Below are 23,416 nucleotides of genomic sequence, written 5' to 3' on the forward strand. Positions count from 1 at the left end.
TCTGCGAGGAGGGCTGCTGCTACCTCTGGAGGCTCCTCTCTCCAGCCTGCAGCCCCATAGCAGGGAGGAGCCCATTCCGGTTCCCCTCTCCATTCATGGGGCTCAGGCGTCCTGGGGTCCAGGGTAGCCGGGGCCCCGCTTCCCTGCTCCCTGCGCCCTCCCCCATCTCCCATCTCAGCCCCCAGGTGTGGGTCCGGGGGGCAGGCGGGGTGCGCACAGAGAGGGTGTGGCTCAGCCGGTCTCCTGCCCGCTCTCCCAGCTTTGACCCACCTCCCTGCAGTCCCACGCAATGCCAAAGCTCTCGGGTCAGACACAGCCCCTCCCACGTGGCTCGTGCCTCCTCATCCAGGGCGTTCAGTCCTGGGGATCCCCCGGGCAGGCACGGACCAAGAGCAGGGGTGCCCCTCTGGCCGCTCAGCCTGCTCCCCACGTCCTGAGAAAGGGGCTGGTCTCGGCTTCCAGAGAGGCCTTCTCCAAACCCACAGGACCCCACGGACATGCAGGCCCCCCGGGACTCACCACCCCCCCGCTTGGCTCCCCTCACCAAGGAGCCACGTCAGCTGGACGCTGCAGAGTGTCTTCAGTCACGGAGTTCAAAGAGGGGCCCCACTGCGGGCCGCAGGGAGGCCAAGGGCCTGTTTGCAAAGCTGCTTGTCCTATTGGTCTGGGGTTCACACCCCAAGAGGCAAGTCCCTCCGTTCCGTGTCCCCAGGCTGCCCGCAGACACCTGTGTGGCTGAGCGGGGTCTGGGGCTCAGGACGTCTGGGTTCAGCCAGGTCCGCATCCCGGCTCCCGAGACCCCTGTGCCCTTTCAGTTCCCTCAGTTGTCACCACACGGCCTCGGATGGGGCACCAGATGGGATCAGCAAAAACGTGACGGACTCTTCAGGTAAGGGGAGGCGCGGGCGGGTAAGACCTGCAGGGTCCTCTAGGCTGCGGGGGACCCTGACACCCGCATTACACGCCAGCAGCGCTCCGCCCCGGCAGCACGGAGCTGGGGCTGCACGTTTCTGCAGCGAGGTGTCAGAAGGCGGGGCTGCGTCTGGGCCGCTCTGCAGTGACAGGGAGCACCCCGGAACTTCCCCATTCATCGTCCCAACGTGGAACGCGGGCGCTAAGTTTGTAAAACTCGCATTCACCAGGTCTCCAGTGAGACTCTGAAGGGGTCTTGAGGGGACAAAGGTATGGAGGACCTGCAAGGGTTTTCTCCTGGTAGGTGAAGGCGGAGACAGGGGGCCTTGAAGATGTGGGGGGCACAGGGGGCCAGCCGGGCTCACCTGCAGTGGGGGGAGGGAGGCGCGGGCAGGGGACAGGGGAACAGAACCCCGCTGAGCCAGCCCTCTGCCCCCCAGGGCACGGCTGCCTGGACCTCAAAGGGAATGTTTTTCCCACGGTCAGACTGGGCCTGATAAACACCACCCGTGGGCGCCGTGGTCAGCAGGGGCCCCGCGGGCAGGGGGACCGAGGGGATGGCTCTGTGAAAGCCCAGCTTCTCAAACCACAGAGTGGAGACAGAAATATGCGAAGCATGTGACCCCTCAGAAGGCCTGGCCCTGGGTCCTCCGACCCCCTGGACAGACTTCAGACAAATTACAGGCCTGCCTGCAAGCCTTCTGGTGGGATCTTGTTTTTCTTCTTTCAGGCAAAGAGCAGATTGGCTGGCAGATTAGGGAGCAGGGGGCCGGGGTGAAGGGAAGGTCACCCGGGAGCCTGAGCCTATCGGTGGAGCATTAAATTACCACTGAAGGAGGTGCCACTCCTGCTCAGCCCTGGGTGCAGGGGACACGTGCAGGGGAACCTCTGGAATGCTGGGCAGGGCTGTGAGGCCTGACTCCTGCCCTGGTTACTGGGGAGCTGGGGGAGCGCCCTGGCCCATGCAGTTCTCACTGAACCCCCTAGGGGGTGCTGTTGTTGTTCCCACAGCATAGCTGGGGAAACTGAGGCACGGGGCCGTGTGTCCAAGGTCTAGTCAGGGCCCAGACTCAGAGCTCGCTCTTGACCTCTCTCCTCTCCCGCGTGATGCAGACACTCCTCCCGGCTCCCCCAACATACCCCGGGTGACGCTGAGGTCGTCACTTAACAAGTAATAGCCCCCGTTCATAAGCACCGTCTCCTGGGTCAGTAGCGTGGCTTCCACAGCTGCGTACAGTGGGAACAACAGACGTGCCTGCAATGGCTTCCCAGAGCAGGAGGCGGAGGCTGGAGAAGCTGCAGAGGCTGAGCTGGGTCCCCGCCCCCTTTCGTAGGTTGCAGTCCTAACCCTCAGCACCTCCAGACTGTGCGTGGGGACAGGATCTTCACAGAGGTGACAATGTGAAAACGAGGGCGTTACAAGGGACCCTGATCCATACGACTGGTTCCCTTATAAAGAGACCAGGACACAGACACACAGAGAGGGACGGCCACAGGGAGGGGACGGTCATCTACACCCCAAGGAGAGGAGCCTCAGGAGCAACCACGCCTGCTGCTGAGCCCTGGTGCTGGACCTCGGCTTCTAGAACTATGAGGAGATGCATGTCTGTTCTCTAAACCCGCGGTGGTGCTCTTTGTTACAGCGGCCTGAGCTAACGCACGTCACTCCCACCCCTGCCCCCACCGCCCCAGTGGGTGGAGAAGGCGGGGCCTGCTTCTCCCCACACGCCCTGCTCCAGGGTAAGGCCACTGCCTTCCGTTCCTCCCAGGTCACAGGGGACAATGCTTTTGGCATGCCATGGGGCATGGGTGGAGCCACCGTTATTGAAACGGTCGGTCGTTACAGACCCCAATCCGGGCAGGAGAGCGGCTGGGGCAAACAGATCCGCCCGACCTGGGTTTGACTCCTGATGGCTGTGTGACCTTGGGCAAGTTGCTCAGACCATGTCTAGCTGTCCTCGTTGGTAGGGGTGATAACCTGTGTGTCACCGTCTCGGTGCCATTGGACGTCATGAGTAAAATGACAAATTCTGCTCGCAGAGGGAGGCTCACTGGCAGGGCTCAGTGACGTCATCACCATGTCCCACATGGGTGGAAAGGGGAGTGAGATCCTAGAGGCCCGCTGACCCCCCTTTTCCATGCCTGGCCTGCAGCTTTGAGGGGCTGGGGGTCGGAGAGCTGCAGGAAGGACCAGCTGTTTAGGGACAGGGGCTGGCCGCAGGCAGGGCCTCCCACGCCAGTGGACACGAGTGTGGCTGAGCTCCCAGGCCGTGCAACCTCGAGGAACAAACTAGCAGAGAAACGAGGAGCAAGACCACAACGTTAAACAAACACTGTTCCCACTCAGATAGTGACGTCACATTTAAATGTCGGCTCGTCCCGGGCTTAACGATTTGAACTGGTTTGCTGTTAGCTCTGCGGGGCTCTCTCCCAGTTCGAGGCCTGAGGGAGGTTGCGGGGGAGCCTTTGTGCCCAGCACCCAGGGTTCCAAGGGCCTGGTGTCGAGGACCCCAGTCCCTGGGGTGCAGGTGAAAGGAGCTTTGGGGGTACAGGGCAGACCCCTTGTGGACCCCATTTGCAAATGGCAGGGCAGCCCCTTCCCCATCCTGGGCAGGGTGGACACTCAGTGTGATTCCTCTGCTTAGAGGGTCCCACAGCAGACTCGCGGGGGCCACGCACCCTTGCCACCCAGCTCTGGGTGCGTGTTGTCTTGGGAGACTTGTGGGGGCCTTGGATGCTTCACATTTTCCCACCTCTCTCACTGGGGGACGAGGAGGTGGGGGTGAGCGGTCCCCGGGACCGGGGACACTGCAGCGTCACATTCCACTGGGCCACCATCCCAGGCTCCTCCACCCTCGGGCCCTCCTGGAGAACCCAGTACTCAGGATTTTTGTTTTTCTTTCAGAGACCCTGTGCTCCCTCCCTAAGCTCCAGGTTCCAGTCCCACGGCCACCCAGCCTGCCCACGCGTCTCAGTTCCAGCCTACACGTTCATGCCAGGGTTCAAGTGCTTTCCCATGGGGTCCTGAGGGAGGGGCCGACCTGGAAGGGGAGCGGTCCTTCCCAGTTGGGAGCCCCTTTACCAATCAGGAAGATGTGTGGTGAGGAGGGGACGGAAGCCTGCATGGGCAGTCAGGAGGCTGTTTGTGGGGGGCAGGGGACCCCGGGATGGCAGAGCGTGGTGTTGGGAGAGCTGGTCCCAAGCTTCACCTGATGGTCAGAGCTGCGGGCAACTCAGGCCGTCCCAGCCCCGATCTCTCTTCCAGCCAGAGGTCTTGGTTGGTGTGGTCCATGGTAGTCACCTTAGGGGTCCCCCAACTCCACGGACCCCTGTCCGCACCAGTGCCCCTGTGTTCCTAAAAGCCCAGTCCACAGCAGAGGACAGCACCAGGTTTCTTCAAGGTGCACACCCACGTCCCTCTGGACAGACAGGGTCTGTCCAGGCAGCTCTGCCAGTCGGGATCCTAGTGGGGGTCCAGCGGGGCTGCGGGTGGGGCAGGAGCTGCCTGGGCCACCCCTAGTGCTCAGCAGGGTCCCCCCCAAGTGTGGGTGGGGAGGTGTTGTGAGCGAGGACATCCCGCTGCCTCCAAGACAGGCTCTTCCTCCCTCTCCCCCTGAGGTGGTGCCTGCCCCCCGTCACCCCCACCCCCACCAGGCGGACCTAGGGGCTTGGGGAGGACCGAGGCCACCAAGACGGTCCATGCGCTCATCCCCGGCGGGGGCTGGGGCAGAGGCCTGCACCCGCTTCAGCCCTGAAAGCTCCTTCCAAGCCCCTTCCCGTCCATCCGCGCGGGTCTCACCTGTTCATGCAACGGCCTGTTTTTCTGTCCATACGGCTTGGAAGGGGTGAGTGTCCCTGCGGGCCAGCCTGTCTTTGCAGGGGGCCCGAGGCCACGTGAACCCCGAGGCCAAGACTCACTAACCCCGGGCCAGGCTTTGGCTGGAAGCGCAGGGCGGGAGCCACCCTGTGGCTGAGTCAGGGAGAGGCTCAGCCTGGAGGGAGCGGCTGCCTCAGCTGCAGGCCCCATGGGTCCCCCAGCTCACCCCCCCCATCACTTCCCTGTCCTTGTCCCTCTGCCATCACTTCTTCCCTCCCATTGTCCCCTAACTTGGAGGGGGGCGGTCAGAGGAGCGCCCGGGCCCTGTCCTGGCTGCTCTGGGGCTTGCTGTGGGGTCCTAGGCAGTGACTCCCCCTCAGGGCTCCCGTGTAAAGTGAAAGCATTGGGCTTCCAGCCTCAATGTTCCCCCAGTGGGTGCCTCACAGTGCCCTCCTCCCCCCTCCAGGGAACCTGGGCTCCCCTCCCTGGGGAGTCCTGCTGGCCTCCTGCCCAGGCCGTGGGTGCCCCCACCCGGCTGCCCCAGGGTCAGGAAGGGGCAGAGCATCACTCAGGCCACCTCGCTCTCCACTTTTATGGCTTTTATTCCCTGCGGCCCCCGCATGTGGCCTGGCCAGACCGCGGGCCCAGCTAGAAGAAGTTGACGACCCTGCGGAGGGACTGGACGCGAGGGCCGTGGGCCCCCCAGTCGGAGAAGCTGCGGAAGTCGCCTCGTTCCACCAGGTACATGCGGCCGCGGTAGTTGGGCTCCTGGTACAGGACCCACCTGGGGCCGGACGGCGGGGGGCACGTCAGGTCTCAGGGCGCTGAGCAGCGCCACCTGCAGGCGCCCCGCCCCCGCCAGAGTCCATCCTTTCACTCTGGGGACAGCTGTGGCCCCAGCCCTGCTCTCCTCTGACGTTTATCCCCTCCGCCCCTGCGTGTCACCGCCCACATGCTGGGGACAGTGCTGGGTGTTACGTGTGTCCCGGGCGTGCTCAGTGCAAGCCGATCAGTCTGCAAGGGCCGGCAGCGATTCTGGGACGCACGCCGCCCGTGCGCGCCCTCCGCCGCTGGCCCGGGCCCCGCAGAGGACGGTCTGCACAGAGAGCGCCTGTCACCTGGCAGGGCGCTGGCGCAGAACAGGGACCGACTACTGCCTTTCATCCAGCGGGCGCTCCCATTTCCATGCTCATGCCTAGCGTTGGTTTAGGGGGTTCCCAACTCAGTCCCTGCACAGCTTCCCGCCCCCAGGGGCGCCCCCTCCAGTGGGAAACTGGGGTGTGAGCGCCAAGGAGCTGCCCTGCAGACACTTCAGCACCCCAGGGGGCCCGCCCTCCCTCCCGGGGCGCAGCTCCCACAGCTCGGAGCCCTGAGAGCAGAGAGCGCACACAAGGAGCCCGGACGAGTCTAGGAGCCCCTGGGAGGGCCTGGCCCTGGCCCTTCACCACTGGAGGCTGTGGGCCGCGGGTGAAGGGACCCGAGTCCCCGTAATGTGGCCTTCCCGGGCCATGGAGGCAGACACCACACTGCCCGGCCGGGGCAAGGGAGGCAGGTGAGGGAAGGAGAGGGTCTCGGGGCAGGGGACAAGCTACCCACCGCTGGGGGCCGGCCGACCCCAAAGCCTCCCACCCCCGCCTCGCCGGCACAGCTAGGCCCGGGACTGGCGGCCACCCCGTCCGCACTCACGCTCCGTCCCCGTACACCTTGAGGGCGCTGACACCGTTCTTGGCCCAGCCCCGACCCCGCAGGAAGGGGCAGTCGTCCCGGAGCTCCAGGCACTGGCCCGTGAAGTTGCGGCCCTCGAAGATTTCCAGGCGGAAGTGCTCCCCGTGCTGCCGACCACGTGGGCGCAGGAAAGAGAGAAGGTCAACGCGCTGCGTGTCCCTCCCGGTGGGCAGGAGCTTGGCACCTCCCCAGGCTCTGGGCGCTCAGAGAGTCCCCACCTCCACAGGCCCCCCACCCCAGCGCCTCGGCTCCTTCATGTGCTGGAGGTTTGGTTGGATGAAAGGGGTCTGTGGCTTTAAAAAGCTGCAGAGCCCCTGAACCCGTCCGTCTCCTCTGTCTGTCACTAGGGGTGCAGAGCGGGCCAGCCTGCCTGGGGCGCAGGGGCAGCTCTGATCAGGGCCCGGGCACGGGGCTTCCTCTTGGCGCCCCAGCCACACTGACCCATTCCTCTGTGCCCCCAGCCCCTGCCCGGGGCCGCAGGCTGGAAGCAAGCCCTTAAACGACAGCAATGGAGCCTCCTGTTCAAACAGGAAGCCAGGAGTCCAACGCAAATACAGAGCTCTCCTTTGCTGAGACACCGGGCCTGTCCCTGGGAGGAGACACAGAGCTGCGTCTCAGCGTCCTGTGTTTCCAACAGACAGAGGCAGGCCAGCTCCGGACTGACCGGCCGCGGCGCCCGCAGGGGCTGGGTCTGCGCCACGGCTGGCCCCAAGGCCAGCTCTTAGGAGAAGGCCACTGGGAAGATCCGTAACATGTTTCTCACACAAACAGCATTACACGAGACCCGGGGCCAAGCACGTGAGCCCGTTTGCAAACGTCCGCACCTGGCGGTAATGAGGACGCACCCTTACATGCGGGTTGCCGAGGCCCGGCTGGTTTCGCAACCGTGCAGAAGAGAGGGGAACCCCACACAGGCGGTTCTGTCCCCGGGGTTCCTCAGATGTTCGCCTGCACACCTGCCCCCCTGCCCCATGCAGGTAAGGGTCCCCCTGCAGACACACAGCTGAGACCGATGAGAGCGCTCGCCCTGGTCTCAGGAATCAGCTGTTTCCCATCGGACCCTCCGGAACTCACGGGTTGGGAATTGGGACGTGGGAGAAGCCTAGCTCCTCAGAAGCCACCGTGGAGGCAACGAGACACACACATCCTGTGCCCCTGCCCACACGGGGCCACACTGTGCGACGGCGGCCACCTGGAGGCTCCTGCCCCCGGATTCTGCTTCCTGGCCAGTCCTGCACCTTCCCCAGCGCCTTTGCCCCAGCTGAGCGCAAAGGGTTTTGAAAATGCTGTTTACAAGGTGACCTGCCTGGTGGTCGTACCACATAGCTAAGTGCTCCCCCTTCTGGCTGCAAAACCAGACTTCTAGTATTTCCAACAGCATCGTAAGCGGAAAACTCAGCAAGATTTGGGGATCAGAAATTGGAAGTGCTAAGATTATCCTTTAGAAGCAAAGGACAGATAAAGAGCTTCCCAGAGAAGAAAAAGCTAAAGGAGTTAGTTCATCACCACCAAACCAGTATTATATGAAATGTTAAAGAGTCTTCTTTAAGAAGAAGAAGAAGAAGAAGAAGAACAAAACAAAAAATACGAACAATAAAATGGCAATAAATACAAATCTATCAACGATTGAATCTAAAACCAAAATAAAACAATAAGCAGAACATAAATTCATAGATCCAGGGAACATTTTGACAGTCACCAGGTGGGAGGGGGGTTGGGGGCTGGGTAAAGAGGTGGAGGGATTAGAAGTACAGGTCGGTGGTTACAGAACAGTCGCGGGGCTGTAAAGTCCAGCACAGGGAATCGAATCGATAATATTGTAATAACTATGCATGGTGTCAGGTGGGTGTGAGATTTATCGGGGTGATCACTTAGTAAGTTACATAAGTCTGTCATCACTGGGGTGTACACCTGGAACTAATATAACGGATGTCAACTGTCATTGAACTATAAAAAATGATTTAAGTTAAAAAAAGAAAAGAAGAGAAATTCAAAGTGCTTTCCTAAAACGTGCCTGAAAATACAGGCATAAAGGGTCCGGGGCCCTCCAGCCGGGGCCCCGTGTACCCCACGCACGCGGGAAGGGCTGGGGCTCTGGGACACCTGTCTGCCTTAAAGATTCCACGCCCTGTCGGCTCTGAAAGCTGGAGGGCCCTGCTTCCTCGTTACTGTCCCGCATCTGGCCGGGGGGACGCCCCCAGGAGCAGGGGCGCACTCACCATCCTCACGGGCCGGCAGGAGCCCATGCGGTCGCTGTGGCTGTTCCAGCGGAGGAAGTCGGGGTAGTCGCCATGCTCCAGGGCGAACTGCTGGCCCCGGAAGTCGGGCTGGTCGAAGCAGACCCAGGCTCCGCTCTCCACGCGGATGGAGTTCACCCGGTTCGTGAAGCCTCGGTCCTGGAAGTTGTCACACTCCCCGAAGACCTCCAGCTTCCGCCCCGTGAAGTGCTTACCCTCGTAGAGTGTGATCTGGAAAGGCCGGGTGGGAGGGCGCAGGGTCACGGGGCCCCACCCTCGACTGAGCCCTGAGCCCCGGGCTGCTGCATTCAGTAGGTGCTCAACTCTGCTGACCAGGAGGAAGAACGCGTGGGTGGCAGGTCAGGGTCAGACCCAGCGCCCGGCCCTCCTGGTCCAGGAGCTCATGTTGAGCAAATTCCAGAAGATACGTGGGGACAGGGAGTCCCCTTTGTCCGGTGGCCCAGCTGAAAACAGACTCTTTCCAAACGCCTGCCGCACTGTTTTAAACTGAATTTTTATTATTAAAACACCCCATCCAAGGAACTGTTTTTAAAAGACGACACTTCCCCAGAACCTAGCGTCATAAGCCAGCACTCAGCGTTCCGGAAGTCGGGTTCTGGGGCTGAGCCATGGGGTCAGGTAGGGCGTGGCTCAGGATTAATGGCTCAAAAGGGTATTTCAGTGTCACTGTCCCTCTGCTCAGTGGGCCACTCCTTTGGGTGACAGGTGTATGTCAGAGCTGGCTGGAGCTTCACACCCCAGTTTAGACACAGGGTCCTACACTGACGTGGCAGTGATGGGTTCTCCTTGTCCCCGAACTAAACAGCATGAACCTTGTCAACCCCAAAACTCACTCTCTGCCCCGGAACCTAAAATTCCAACCATTCAGGAACTCTCTGGGTTTTAAGACTTGTGCTGGCCTGGCGGGTGTGGTTCAGCAGGCTGAGCGCAAGTCTGTAAACCAAAATGTCGTTGGTTTGATTCCCGGTCAGGGCACAGGCCTGGGCTGCGGGCCACGTCCCCGGCTGGGGGCGTGCGAGAGGCAACTGGTCGATGTTTCTTTTTGCCTCTTTCTCCCCACTCTCTCTAAAAATAAATGAAATCCTTTAAAAAAATGTGTGCTCCAAAAAGGCCTGGGCAAAGTACACGTGATGTTACCTGGACCCTGTAACTGCTGCAGACGTGTGTGCTGTGTCCCAGGTCCTTCTGGTCCCTGCAGTTGGGCGAGGCCACGTGCTTTGGCCAAAGCGACGCGTGTGTGTGAGCTCCGAGCCCTTTCCCCGGCTCTCCCTCACGGCCACAGGGGAGGCCGTGTGACCACAAAGCATCACCTAGCCTACGCAGGCTGTCACAGTAACCTTGGATGCAGCCCCTGGTGACCAAAGGCTGGGACAGAGGTCCAAATTTGCTACCGTCCTGCGCACGACAGATCTGGTCAAGGGCGCCCTCCAGGTGTTCAGGGAGAACTGGTCACCCACAGGAGTCAAAGGCTGCTCACGTCTCAGTGTTTTGCAGGGAACCAGCCCCAAGTGTCCCCGAGGAGGCAGCCATACAGACCGGCCTCAGGTAGGGACACGGGGCGTCCGGGCTGCAGGCAGGCAAGGCACCCCTGCCCCAGCCAAGGCCCGTCTGAGGTCTGACCACCCTCCCAGACTTGAGGGGGTGGAGGTGAGCCCCCCTGAGACCCTCCCACCTCCCACCACCCCAGCAGAGAGGCCCTCAACCAGGCTGCCATGTAGCCAGCTTGGCTCGGGTTTATCAGAGGCAAACGGTGCATCAATCCACAGTTTGCCCCCGGTTCCCATTCCTGCCCCCAGCGTCCCGAGTGCAAGCAGCAATGTGGGGGGCGGGGTCTCAAGGCTTTGTCTCAGCCTCTGACATTACCGGGGTCTCACTCACCTTCCCCGAGCACTGCGCCATGGTGGCCTGCCCGCCGTCCCCGTGCGCCAGCCGCCAGATATAGCAGGCGCTGTAACCCTGCTGGGTCAGCACCCCCGACAAAAGATTTGCTTGGCCGGCATGTTAGGGCTGCCGGGCGTGTAAGCCCATGAGGGGCCGCCCAACCTGGGACCCAGCCCACGGCACCTGGGGGGTTAAAGAGACCGCTGTGCCTGAGCCCCAGGCCCGCCCCCACCCCCTCCCTCACCCCTGCCTGCTGCGGACCCTGCTGAGTCAGGACCACACACCCACTCTACCCCCCTGCCTGGGGGGGTCTCTGAGCTTCCTTTCCCTCCCCCCACCTCCCACTGAGGTCCGCCCTGCCTCCCCACAAAGCCTACCAGGACTCTCCCCTGGTTACCCTGAGGGCAGAGAGGACAGCCCATGACCACCCCTGACTGATGCTCTGATCTTAGCTCCCAGTCCCACCTTGAACTTTCGGCTGAGCACCCCCGTGGCCCCTGGCTGGCCTCGGCCTCTCTTGCCAGGTCGCCCTCACCTCCCAGTCTGACCCTGCTGAATGCCATCCCTGCCCCTCCGCCCCTCCCCCCAGGGACCAGTGCTCACCTTTGACCCATTTTGGTGCCAGCCACCCCTGCCTGGAACCGCCCTCCTGGTGGGCCACGGCGCTCTGTGCCCAGACCACCCTGGCTGGTGACAAGGGCCCGCTCACAGAACGTGCAACCCTGCTCCAGCGGGAGACTTTCTCGGGGCACAGAAGCTCCGTCACATAGAGGTTTCGAGATCATCTGTAGTGAGCCGTCAACACTGAGGCCACGGGACGGGACGGGCCGGGCCGCCCCAAGAGCTGGGGAGCGGAGGTGTGGCGCGGGCTGGCTCTGAGATCAAAGGAGAGCTCCTGTTGGCAGGGGGGACCCAGGGGGCTTCCCGGAGGGGCCTGTGGGCAGGGAGGAAGGGGACTGCGGGGAGCAGTCCGAGCTGCTGGCAGGAAGGTGTATTTTTACCACCGTTTCACAGATGAAACGCTCCGGGGCCAGGGAAATGAGGTCATTCAATTCTTGGGGCACAGGAGGGTGGGAGCTGAAAGAAATATTAACGCTTCTCCCATCTCCTAAGGTCTTCCGGCTGCGCTAACCACCTGATTAACAGAGACAAAGTAACAGGAGAAAAGCAACGTTTTAATTCCAGGAATTCACAGAGGCATGAACGTTCCAAAGACAGCGAGGCCACATTGGGTGTATAAGACATTTTTGGACAAATTAGAAAAACGGGGGAGGGAGGAAACAGGGTAATAGAGTTCAGAAGCGAGAGGGGGCGGTTTACAGGCAGTGGAGCGCGGGACACACGCAGCGGGAAGTTCTCGCTGGGCCGCTCGGGAACAGCGGGACATGGGAGGCATGAACATGTGAGGAGGGCGGGGGAAGAAATTCTGGAAGGAAAAGGAGGGGAAGTCTCTTCCTTGATTTTTAAATAAGTCTCTTATTATTATTTTAAAAAATATAGACTTGCCCGTCCGGTGTGGCTCAGTTGGTTGGAGCGTCAGCCCGTGCACCAGAAGGTGGAAGGTTCGAATCCCAGTCGGGGCACATGTCTAGATTGTGGGTTCAGTCCCTGGTTGGGGCGTGTGCGGGAGACAACGGATTGGTGTTTCTCTCATTGATGTTTCTCTCTGGGCTGGACATCTCTCTAAACAAGGGCGGAGGGTGAGCCCTGGCCAAGGGTCACGCCTGGGAGGTGATGGTAGGACCAGGGCTCGAGCTCTGGGGCCTGCAGGGCCAGGAAACCTCAGCAAGGCGCAGCCCAGCGGCCCCACGCCGAGCTGGGGTCTGTGGAAATGGAGAAGGGCCTCCCCATGTTGGGGCCTCAAATCTTTCCAGAGTTGCTGAGTGTGTGCGCCGGACCTGGGGTCTAGGACACCTGCTGACCGGGGACACGTATGTCATCTCTGTCCCTTCCCACCTTCCCTGAGAAGGGTGACAGCACTGGGCAGAGCGGCACGCAGCTGTGTCCTGCCCCCCGCTTTCACGTACCTCTCCCTGGGCCCGAAAGCCTGAGGAGGAGACCCGTGAGGCCACCAGCCCAGGACGGTGGCCTTGGGGCCCGCCCGCCATGAGGCATGACCTGCACTTTCCTGTAAGCACCTTGGGGACCCACATGCTCTTACAGGCTGTCCGGGGCCAAGAATGTGGAAAAGGCACCTGGGCACAGACGTCTGTGCCTTCCTCAGGCTCCAGAGGGCGCCGGAGCGAGCCCGAGGGCCTGGGCCCCGCGGCTCTAACGCCCTCCACACAGTGACAGCGAACCGGACACATGTTCAGTTCGGGGTGGAGCCACGTCGACGGGGCTGCAGGTGCTATAGGTTTCAGAAACATGGTTGGGAAAAACAACCCTAAAATGGAAAAAAGGTTGGGAAATCGGTATTTTTGCACTGGAGCATCTGAATCCAGCTTGAGGAACATGCATTACTGGGAACAGCCAATTGAGTTTAAATGCCTTTCCATCTTACGAGTGAAAACCAAGGTGGATCCAGAGAGGTGGCTGCCGGCCCAGGGGCAGGGCAGGCGTGAGGACGCGGCCCCGGGTCTTTTATTTATTCCAGGGGCTGCATCTTTCTCAGGGGGCCATGTCATCAGGGCAGTGTCCCCCACCCCCACTGTCCAGCAGCATCGGCGCCACCGCGCACCTGTCCGTGGTGCGAACTCTAGGGCTCTGTGTAGCCGGGACAGAGACCCATGCAGGGCTGGAGGGCCGCGCCCACGTGCGCACAGGTGCACACGCCTGTCTGCGTTCCCGTCTATGCAAATCACGGCCGGGGGGTGGGGTGGGGGTCATGGCCAACTCTTAGAAAATGGGGTTCAGTCTTGGTTTTCACACGCATGTCCGAAGTGGCCCTAGGCAGCTGGCACAGATGGAGTTTGTGCCCCGTCCCCCTGCCAGGATCCTATGTTGAAATCCCGCTCTTACAGTTGTCTGCCTGGAAAAGGACACAGTAATGAATAAATAATACAGGAATAAACTGTGTTTCACACTCCTGACCGCAACCCTACTTTGCCTCGCCCTGTATGAGGAGGCGGGGCCTCCAAGGGGTGCTTAGGTCCCGAGGGTGGAGCCCTGATGAAGGGCACTGGGGGCCTTACGGAAGAGACCCCAGAGAGCCCTCTCCGCCTGCCTGCCACGCAAGGGCCAGGAAGGAAGTGGGACCTCACCAGTCTGCTGGTGCCTTGATCTTGGACGTCACAGCCTGAGTACGGTGACAAATACATTTCTGTGGTTACCAGCGCCCCCCACCCCCCCGTCTGTGGCATGTGGCTTTGTGTTTGAGCAGCCAGGACGGAGTGAGACAGCTGGTCACACCTGCTCTGAGCATCAGTCTCCTCCCTGTAAACCTGACAGTTCAGGCCATGTGCCACTTGGGTTCCTCACGCTCAGGATGGCCAACTCGCTCCGTTGCCGGGGACGGTGCTGCTTTTGAGAGTGACGGCCCCATGTTGCAGGGACTCCCTGTGTTCGTTTCCTGCCACAGCCCCAACCCAGGAATCGGCCAGGTTAAAACAACGGCATTTTATTCTTGCACAGTGGGGGGCCGTATCTGAGACCCGGGGCTGGCAGGCTCCCCCCTTCTGAAGGCGCAGAGGGAGAACCAGTCCTGTGTCTGTCCTAGCTCCTGGGGGTCGTCAGTCCTCAGTGTTCCTGGGCGTGTGGCGGTGTCACTCCAGTCCTGGCCTTCACGGCCACATGGCCTCCTATGTGCAGCTCTCTCTCTGGGCCTCAGTTCCTTCTTCTGGACAGGACACAGGCCACTGGAGTCACTGGATTCGGGCTCATCGACTCCCGTACGACCTCATCTTAACTTGATCGCATCTGCAAAGGCCATTTCCAAACGAGGCCACTTCATGGATGCGGGGATGAAGACTTCCACACAGATTTCTGGGGGACACAATCCTACCAGTACGGGCCCGTCGGTCCCAGGCAAGCGGGGCGGGGCCTCGTGGAACCCCTGCCATGCACCCCCTTTCCTTAGGGACCACTGCCTGAGTCCTGGCTCTCAGGTGTGGCCCCTGAGCCACAGGGAGTCAGAGGCTGACGTGGCGCTGTTCCCGCCCCCTGAAGTTCACACGAGGCTCTGGCTACAGGCACAGAAGAGGTGGCCGTTGGAACGATGCCTGTCGCCGGCTGACAAGCCCCACGGGCCAGTGTGGGGAGGGGAACGTTTCCAGCTGCTTCAGCTGCCCGCGTGCCAGGCTGGCCGCTGCTGAAGCGTTTTTGGGGTAAAGGTCAGGACACATCAGCCCCACAGCTGAGCTACATGTACGAGTTGGCCGCGCTGATTTACGTGGTTGGCTAATCTGACAACGGCAGGGCCAGGAGGAGGGAGCACAAGGACAAAGCACCACCCTGGGGAGCTTTGGCCTGTGCAGGCAGCTCCCCTCGGAGCAGACAAGCCTGCGGGTTGTTTAGTTTTGGTCAGTAATAAATCAAGGGGCGCGGCTCCCCAGCCTTTTTTGGGCAGCAGGAAAAACTGGGTGAAAGGTCTTCATGGCTGACCATAATGTTTCCAGAACCCTCTATTTCTTGAGGAACGTCATACCTTAAAAGCAGAAGCCAAGGCCACTTGGTAGGTTGTAATAGTGTGGAAGCTGGGGGGGTGGGGTGGCCGCAGAGTCGGATAAAGCAATCAGATGAGGGGCTGAGGCCCCTGTTGGGTCTGGAGGACAAGTTGTCTGTCCCCGACTAGGGCACACGCCCCAGTGCTGCAAAAGGGTCTGGTGAGCAGGTGCAGGACTGAGCTCAACAGGTTCACCCGTGACCTTCAGTGAATCTGATGTGCGACTTGCAACTTTTATTATCACGCAGATCATCATGTTCCTGACACCTTGGGCCAGACTAGAATTAAATTGCCTAGAGAGATCATTCTTTTAAAATTCTCACCCAAGGATGTTTACTGGTTTTAGAAACATCACTGTGAGAGAGAAACACTGATTGGTTGCCTACCACACACACCCTGATGGGGGATCAAAGCTGCCAACTAGGTTTGTGTCCTGACCAGGGATCCATCTGCAACCGTCTGGGGTCTGGTGTATGGGACGATGCTCCAACCAAATGAGCCACCTGCCACGGCAGGAGAGGCAATTCTTTTCTTTTTAAAAAGATTTTATTTATTTTTAGAGAGGGGAAGGGAAGGAGAAAGAGGGAGAGAAACATCGATGTTTGAGAGAAACATCAGTTGGTTGCCTCTTGCATGTCCCCAACCGGGGACCCACCCTGACCTGGGATTGTCCCAGCAACCTTTCAGTTTGTGGGATGGCGCCCAAACACTGAGCCACACTGGCCAGGTCTGGAGAGGTGATTCTCGAGCCTCCATCTTGGCTCTGGTATGTGCAGCCCGGGAACTAACAAGGTAGCCCCGGGGGAATTCTACTTCTGCTGGAGACACATACCGTGAAGGCTCAGGGGCTCCAGAAAGCAGTGGAGACCCGGACATCAGGGGACAGACCTCGACTGGAGACCTGGCCTGGCTCCGTTCCCTTGGGACATGACTGTGTTTTTAGGGCTTTGGGAATAGCCAAGGCTTTCACACTTGCGTCCATTAGAACCACCTCCGGCAAAGACATGTCTTGGACACGGGAATCAAGACCGGAGTCGAAGGGAGTTGCCCAAAGACACACAGGAGAGCTGCAGAGTTGGGGTTACAGCTGCTCTGTCCTGAGTCTTAACCCACTGCTCCATTTATTTGGGGTTCCCGTGGTTATCGGGGTGTCAGGCTCGTGGGCTGTGTTCGTACGTGGTGTAGTGCGAACAGCAGACTGAGAGTCGGCAGGTGTCCAGCCTCAGGTCCCTCCTCTGAGAACACGGAGGCAAAGTTCGGCTCAGCTGCGCTCCGGCTCTGGCTCCGGCTCCGGCTCCGGCTCCAGCGCAGACGTTCCCCGGCATTCTAGGACAGGTAACCCAGATTTTGCTCAATGTCAGCTTTTTTTTCTTAATGTACAACTTCCTCTTCTTGGGGGAGGTGGAGGAGAGAGAAAGCGGTACTGGAACTTTCTGAGCCACACTTCAAAGGCGGCCTGGTTTCCTGCTGGGACAGCCTGGTGGCAGCCGCGCCCTTCCACAAGCACGTGCCTCTCCTGGAAACGCCACGGGCAGTCCCGATGGGCCCCGCGCAGGCGGCAAGGCGCAGCCGGCAGGCTTCTCAGATGGGGCCGCAGTCCCGGGAGCCAGACGTTTTCTGGGGAGTCTAGACCTCTCCGAGGATCATTAAACCATTCAGACGACAGTCTAGGAGGCAGCGGCACATTCTGGGTCTGGATGACCGAGGACGGCTGCCATCTGGGTCCCAGGCAGCTGGCAGCGACAATGGCAGGAGGCACCAGCACACCGTCTGTGTTCTGAGCCTGGAAGGACCGGCTGCGCTGGCACTGGGCAAACAGCGGGGCATTTTAAGTACACCGGGAGACTCGGGCCCAATTCGAGGGTGAGCCCCATGGAAAAACTCACCCACGCATCCACTCTCAGACAAGCAGCCACTGTGCGGGCTCGGCAGTGACACCACCAGGAGCGGCGCCGAGGGACCTCTGAGAACCGAGGGAGAAGCCTGGCGAAACGGTCCCCAAGTCCAGCTTTTTCACGACGCTGACAAGCAAGATTTGTTATTGCTTAATGAAGTCTCCTTTTATATCAAACAGGAGAGGAAAAGTTACAATCAAGACATTTAGACTTCTGGTCAAGATGGAGGCATGTGCTGGGTTCCCATGAGTGGGCTGCCTCTCAGAGGGGCCCCCTGGGGAACTTCGTTTTTCCAGATCTTCCTTGTCTGGGGGATGGGAATCCTTCCTTTTTCTTAGTTTGTTCTTACCCTCATGTCAAGTCAAATAAAGACAAGCTTGGGGGGAGGGGCCGGTTCCAGGGAACTGCCGGACTCTGCTGAGGATGACAGACCTCAGAGCAAGGGGCTGTGAAGCGCTCCAGCCCCGCGACCCCTCGGGCTGCCGAGGGGGGGGGGGGGTGTCTGGCAGGAGGGCACGTGGAAGCCTGTAGCGAGCGGAGTCTGTCTGCAGCAAGGAGTCCACGGCCTGGCGGGCGGGACCTGGGAGCGGGGCGACGCTCTGCACCGTGGTGTCTCCAAAGTTCGAAGTCAGATGCAAGCTCTACAAGGGCGCAGATTTCTGTTGTTTATGGGCACTTAGAATAGGACCAGCACATAGTAGGTGCTCAGAAAACGTGAGAGGATGGGTAAATTGCACCATGTAACCGGTACTGGGTCAGTGACCTGTTAGGAACCAGGCGCACAGCAGGAGGGAGCGGCCTGCGGCTTAGCGTGAGCACCTGCGCTCCTCTCCCGTCTCAACATCCCCGCACTGGAGAAAGATGTCTTTCACGAAACTGTCCCTGGTGCCAAAAAGGTCAGGGACCACCGACGTAAAGGAGTTACCATGCCACTGCCAGACGGGAGACCAGCCCTAAGAGGCCCCCAGTGTGGCGGCAGCGGCCTTGTTTCTGGGGTGAATGTGCTGCCAGAGCCTGCCTTCCACAGAAGAAACCCTGCAGGCGGCAAAGGCCGACGGGAGGGGCGGGCCCGGGTTGCATGTGGCCCTGACAGGGCCCTGACCCGAACTACCAGGCCTAAGAACAAGCCCTGCTGGTAAGTAATGACACTGTATTGTCAGAACTCAGTTCTGTTTCTTTATAAAGTGAGCACTTTGTGGAGGTCTCCTAAGGCCCTACCTTCACCCTGGAATGATGACACACACACCTAAAAGATCCCCTTCAGTGGACGTTCTAAAACAACTTTTCATTAAAAGATTTGTCACAAAGCAAAACTGTATTTTACTAATAGTAACATCCTTTCCTAAATGTTAGAAATGGCCCTGTGGAAATTTACCCGGGACGGGGCACCGTTCAAACACCGCTCGACGGGGACTGACGTGTGGTGGAGGCGCAGGCGAGCGGTCGGGGCCCGAAGGAGGTCCGCGAGGCCTCCACGCACAGCGCTGGTGGCGCAGGCACGGGGACAGGCGGCCTGCTGCCCATCCGATCCCGGCTGCCACGGACGGCGAGCTAAGCACCAGGAGGGACAGTGCGCGTCTCTAACGTCACCTTCCACTCAAGCAGCTGAGGGGACAGGCAGGGGTGACGAGAAGGCTCTGCAGGCAACGGCGGCAGCCCTGCCCACAGGGCCGCCCCCCCACTGCTGCCCGGGGGGCCCATCCGGGGGCTGGGGGCTCTGCTCACCCCTGCCGGCGGCCGCGTCCCTCACCAGCTCCTGCACTCCGACTGGGCCTTCCTGAGGCCCCGGAGAGACCCTCACAGGACGAGGTTTCCTTGAAAAGCCACACTGAGCAGCCGCGGGACTAAGGTCTGCAGCTATTTTATTTACAAGTATACATTTAACACAATGAAATAAACACTGATATATGGAAGCCTAGTTAACAGTAGTGTAACAATATGTATCTTTTGATGATTACATTATTTTAAACAACAAACTACGCTTAAAAATTAATGCCGATAAAATTCTTGGTCATAATATTATTAAGAAATACAATATATAAATTGAAAATATGATTGCTTAAAATTTGAAAGTGGAAGTGAATTCATGTGGACAGAGTCAGAGTTCAACATAATCTGAAAGGGGCGGGCAGGAGAGAGCTCTGACCCAAATGAAATCGTTCAGGTTAACAGAAGGAAACGAAGCCGAGCGGTCTCCGCCGGTCACGGCAGCCTGCGTCCCCGCAGGACGGGCCCCCAGTGTCCTTGGGCCCCGCGTGGAGTCACATCATCGAGCAGGAAGACTTTCCTTGTGAAGCGGCCCCATCAATTTTTTCTGCCTCCAAAATTATCCTTCTAAAAACATCAACAGCAGTCTGAAAAACAAAGGAAACCGGGGCTGTGCTGGCTTTACAGCGGAAACCGGGGGGCCGAACAGGCTGCTGCCCCTGCAGGTGCCGAGGCCGAGAGGCCGCCCCGCCCCGCCCCTGGCCTTCCTCCGTCCCGCATCCCCGCGCACACCACCTCCGCCGCCACCAGACCTCAGGCCAGAACTAACCTCTCATGCTTCTAACCCCGCCTTCGTCAGTCACCACAGGGGCCCAGGAGTCCCGTCCCCGTCTGACACCTGCTGTCCCACTTATGGCACCTGCCAACGTCACGCCAGCCCTCTCAGCCCTTCCATGGTGCCTCTGGATTTTCAGGTCCAGCACACCAGCAGCACCCCCTCACCTGAGGGGGCCACGCCCCCTGTGTGACCAGGCACAGCGGGGCCCAAGGGCGGGCGGGCTCTTCTCCTTCCTGCCCGCCCCCGGACCTGGGCTCCTGCTCCCTTAAAACTCCCGGGCTGACGCTCGCAGTGAGGAGATACACGTCACCTTCGAGCCGGGACTCCCCAGAGCCACGCGTGGACTGAGTCATTGCCCCCGATCCGGAGCAGCGTCCCGACCCCCAGCACCTCCCAGCGCCCCGGCCTCCCTCCTAGCCCTTCACAGGGGAGCCCTGTCGTCTTGGACAGGAGATCCTTTCTCAGCTGAACAACGGCCAGGGGCCGGTCCCTGTCCTTTAAATGTGCTCATTGTGGTAACAAACCCCCCGCTGCCCAAAGCCTCGCAGGGCAGTCCTGGGTCCTGTCACCACCAAGCACCACCCACGGTCAGGTAACCCGCCACCCCACCACCCCCTCACTGTCAGCAGCCCCAGCCTGACAATCTGCCAGTGCACAGGGGCCGGCCCCGACCGGACTGCTCCCCCGGGGCCGGTGGAGACTCCGCGGCCCACCATGGCGTCACGTCCGCCGGCTGCCACACAGCCAGGGCAGCCTGGGAACCCGGTGACAGGTCTCACCTCACCTCTGGGACCCGGAACCCAGGGGACCCTCGGTGCCACCCAGCAGCCCAACTCCACGTCCCTTGTCCAGTCACCCCCAGACGGAGGTTTTGTGCCTCTTCTTTTCATTCAAATTTCTAAAGCCTCCCCCTCGTTCTCCCCCTCAGCTGATCGGCATGTTTACATTTCACCAGAAAGAGAGAACCAACATTCAAAAGAGAACTCTGCCTACACTGACCACTGAGTGGACCGTGGCCTCGAACCCGGGCTCCGCTGCTCTGGGTCCTTCTCTCCGGCCGGTGTGAGGCAGGACTCCTGACCAAGCCACAGCCAGCCCCAGGCCCCTGCCCCCACCCCGGTCCAGCCAAGGCCACTGGTTCAGCAAGCCTTCCCTCGCTCTACGTTCCTAGCCCCCCCATCTTGTCCCACAGCTACACAAACAAGTTCTTTATTTCACCCTAAAAATAATGCACAGAAAAATGTTTGGAATGACACACACCAAACTCTTACCAAGAAAATAGTGTGTTTGGATCTGCCTTTTTAGATCAATCTTAAAACTCCTAATTATTTGCGTGATCTGTTTCCTTTCTTGCATTGAATTGCTGAACTACAGCTGCGGGCCTCCGTAGGAAGTAACCCAAACCGCGGGCCCCCCCACCCACTTCATCGGGGATCAGAATGCAGTGCCCTCCCAGACTTGGCAATACTTACTCCTGTGCATGCGCCTACCAACAGAACGCGACTCTGCTGAGGAGGGTTGATTTTAAAATACCGACTTTTTGGTAAGTAATACAAGTTACAACAGGCTCTACCTGAAAATTCATGCATAAAAAACTTGGGCAGCCCACAGGAACCGGCCTCCGCCACGTGACCACTGGGGTGTGGGCTTCCCCGGCGCGTGTGCAGGAGGGTCACTTACAGATCGGAACGCCTTGGCTTCTCCCCCCGACTCGGAGAAACTGCGTGCAGGGCCCGGGCCCTCTCTGGCGCGGTCCCAGGGAGCGGCAGTGGGAGCGGGAGTGGAGCGCCGCGGGACAGGGGCTGGGGGCTGCCCGGCCTGCGCAGGACGACCGTGCCCGTCTCCACGGCTGCGCCTCACGGGGCCTAACAGGCGCTCTGCCTGCAAGGGCTCCCTGCAGGCCCCGCGGTGGCGGGTGAGCCCGGGGACGGCTGACTGCGCTGGCCGCTCTCCGTCTCCCGATGGCACCCCCTCGAGGAGAGGAAAGAGCGCCACGGAAACCTCCAGCCACAGCTGCGCACGACAGAAACTAGAGCGGAGACCGAGCGGCAGGCGGCTGACGCCCATGCGCACCCCTGTACCGGCTGCTCTCAAAACCAACAACGAACCGGAGCAACGCCCCCACGCTAAGCAGCCCCTCTCCCCACGCGGGAGGCGGGGCCTTACGGGCCACCCTGCCCCAGGTGGCTGGCGTGCGCACGGACTGCCCAGCGCTCACACGCCGGCGCGGCGAGGCAGAGCCGCCGCTGTCACACCGGAGCGCGCCCAGCGCGGCCAGCAGACAGGATGGAGGCGGCCAGGGCAGCCGCTCGGCCGCACGGCCCCCCTCCGACTTCTCTTCCGCGCGTTTCCGAGCGCACAGAACATCAGAAATGCCGGGTGGCCGCCACCTGGCCCCGCCATCCGGCCCCTGCAATGCATCTTCGCTGCAGCTGCCCTTTTCCCCTGCCCACCCGTCCCACTCGAAAGTTAAGGTGCTGACGTTCTGAAACTTGGCCCCTGACTAGTTTGGTCGCACGTCCCAAGAACCAGGAGACTCTCTTCATCAGCCCAACCTAACAAAAGGAACACCTTTCCCCTAATCTGTCCATAAGAAAAGGAACCGTCCCGACAAACCAAAAGACTAACCGAAAGTGCGTGTCACGCTGGGGACTGTCCCCGGCCTCCAAGCAGGCCCCCCCAGCAGGCTTCCGCCCGTTACACTCTGGCTGGGCACACAGCCCCTCTTCTCACCCAGGCGAGTCCACGTCAGCTTTCCGTGTAGAACAGAAATGGTCATGTACGTTCACAAAGGCGGCATTCCCGTTACCACTGAGTTCTGTTTACCCTGCAAATATCCCAGGGCCCTTCATAAGCAGAACACTGACTGAACTGACACACAAACAGTGTCTTCCAAGGCAGCCTAGAGACAGACACAGGACCTGGGGCGGGTCCGTGACGCAGCCGGGGAGGGCGGGGGGTGCTGACCCGCTGGCCGTGCAGGACACAGGCCCCCAGCTGGCAGCACGCAGCGCCCAGGCAGTCGGAAAAATACCTACTTGATTTTCTTTAGCAGAAGATTCCAAAAAAGCTGCATTCCAAGATTCTGCTAACGCCTTCCCCTCTTCGTAACTGATCACCCTACAGGAAAAAGAACATTCTAATTAAAGAGCTCTGCCCTTCATTATACAAACACCCACGTGGTCTAGGGAACAGGCTTCATGTCTGTGACGTTTGTCCTCATGGAGCTGACGCATGCTCTGCTGTGTCATCACTCGTGTGTGACACAGAGGAGTACTCGGTTTTATTAAATTTTTTATGTTGTTTTACACTGTGTAGACCCCGGCCCCTTCCCCGCTCGCGGCTCACAGGCACGGAGGCTGGGTGATGGTTCGGGGTACAGTTCCCGCTGGCAGGGGCGCACTGGGAGAGGCCCCCAGAGCAGGGCCTGCCACAAGCCCTGCTCCGTGCTCCGGAGGAGCCTGTCCCACACCCCAGGGGGGACAGAACAGATGCTGCCTTAGAGTCGCCGTTGCTCCAGCAGCCCTCGCAGCTCACACAACCGCTCCTGCCCACTCCCCAGGGTGTAGAGCGAGGGCGCAGGGCCAGGAACAGGGCGACCCTGAAGGGCCATGGTGCCCAGGCTGCCGCCACCCGGCCAGTGGCCTCTTCCCTCTAGAATCAGGCTCCAGAGGGTGGGGGCCCATCGCTCTAGCCTAACCCCAGGATTTGATGAATAAATGAATGCTACCCCTGTCTTTTTAGAGACTGCTTTACAAAAAACAGTACAAGAAACAAAGG

General features: G+C 60.2%; 2 protein-coding genes across 3 annotated transcripts in view; both read right to left on the reverse strand.

Moving 5' to 3' along the window:
* Positions 1-5,313: 5,313 nt before the first annotated feature.
* CRYGN (crystallin gamma N) lies at positions 5,314-10,758 on the reverse strand. Its single transcript, XM_090286932.1, has 4 exons — positions 10,591-10,758; positions 8,674-8,922; positions 6,416-6,561; positions 5,314-5,513 (listed from the first exon to the last, which is right to left on the reverse strand). The coding sequence occupies exons 1-4, from the start codon at positions 10,609-10,611 to the stop codon at positions 5,378-5,380; spliced, it is 552 nt and encodes a 183-aa protein (XP_090143058.1). The 5' UTR covers positions 10,612-10,758; the 3' UTR covers positions 5,314-5,377.
* An 8,178-nt stretch (positions 10,759-18,936) lies between these two features.
* RHEB (Ras homolog, mTORC1 binding) overlaps positions 18,937-23,416 on the reverse strand; it is a 35,594-nt gene continuing 31,114 nt past the window's right edge. For both annotated transcript variants that reach the window (XM_090287716.1, XM_090287715.1), the window contains exons 7-8: positions 22,675-22,756; positions 18,937-19,445 (exon numbers count right to left, since the gene is read on the reverse strand). In XM_090287716.1, the coding sequence (XP_090143842.1) occupies positions 19,353-19,445; positions 22,675-22,756 (175 nt within the window). In that variant the 3' untranslated portion in view covers positions 18,937-19,352. The remainder of the gene's footprint in view (positions 19,446-22,674; positions 22,757-23,416) is intronic.

Source organism: Furipterus horrens, unplaced genomic scaffold, assembly GCF_987537825.1.
Source record: "Furipterus horrens unplaced genomic scaffold, mFurHor1.1.pri manual_scaffold_9, whole genome shotgun sequence".
In the NCBI taxonomy this organism is placed as follows: Eukaryota; Metazoa; Chordata; class Mammalia; order Chiroptera; family Furipteridae; genus Furipterus; species Furipterus horrens.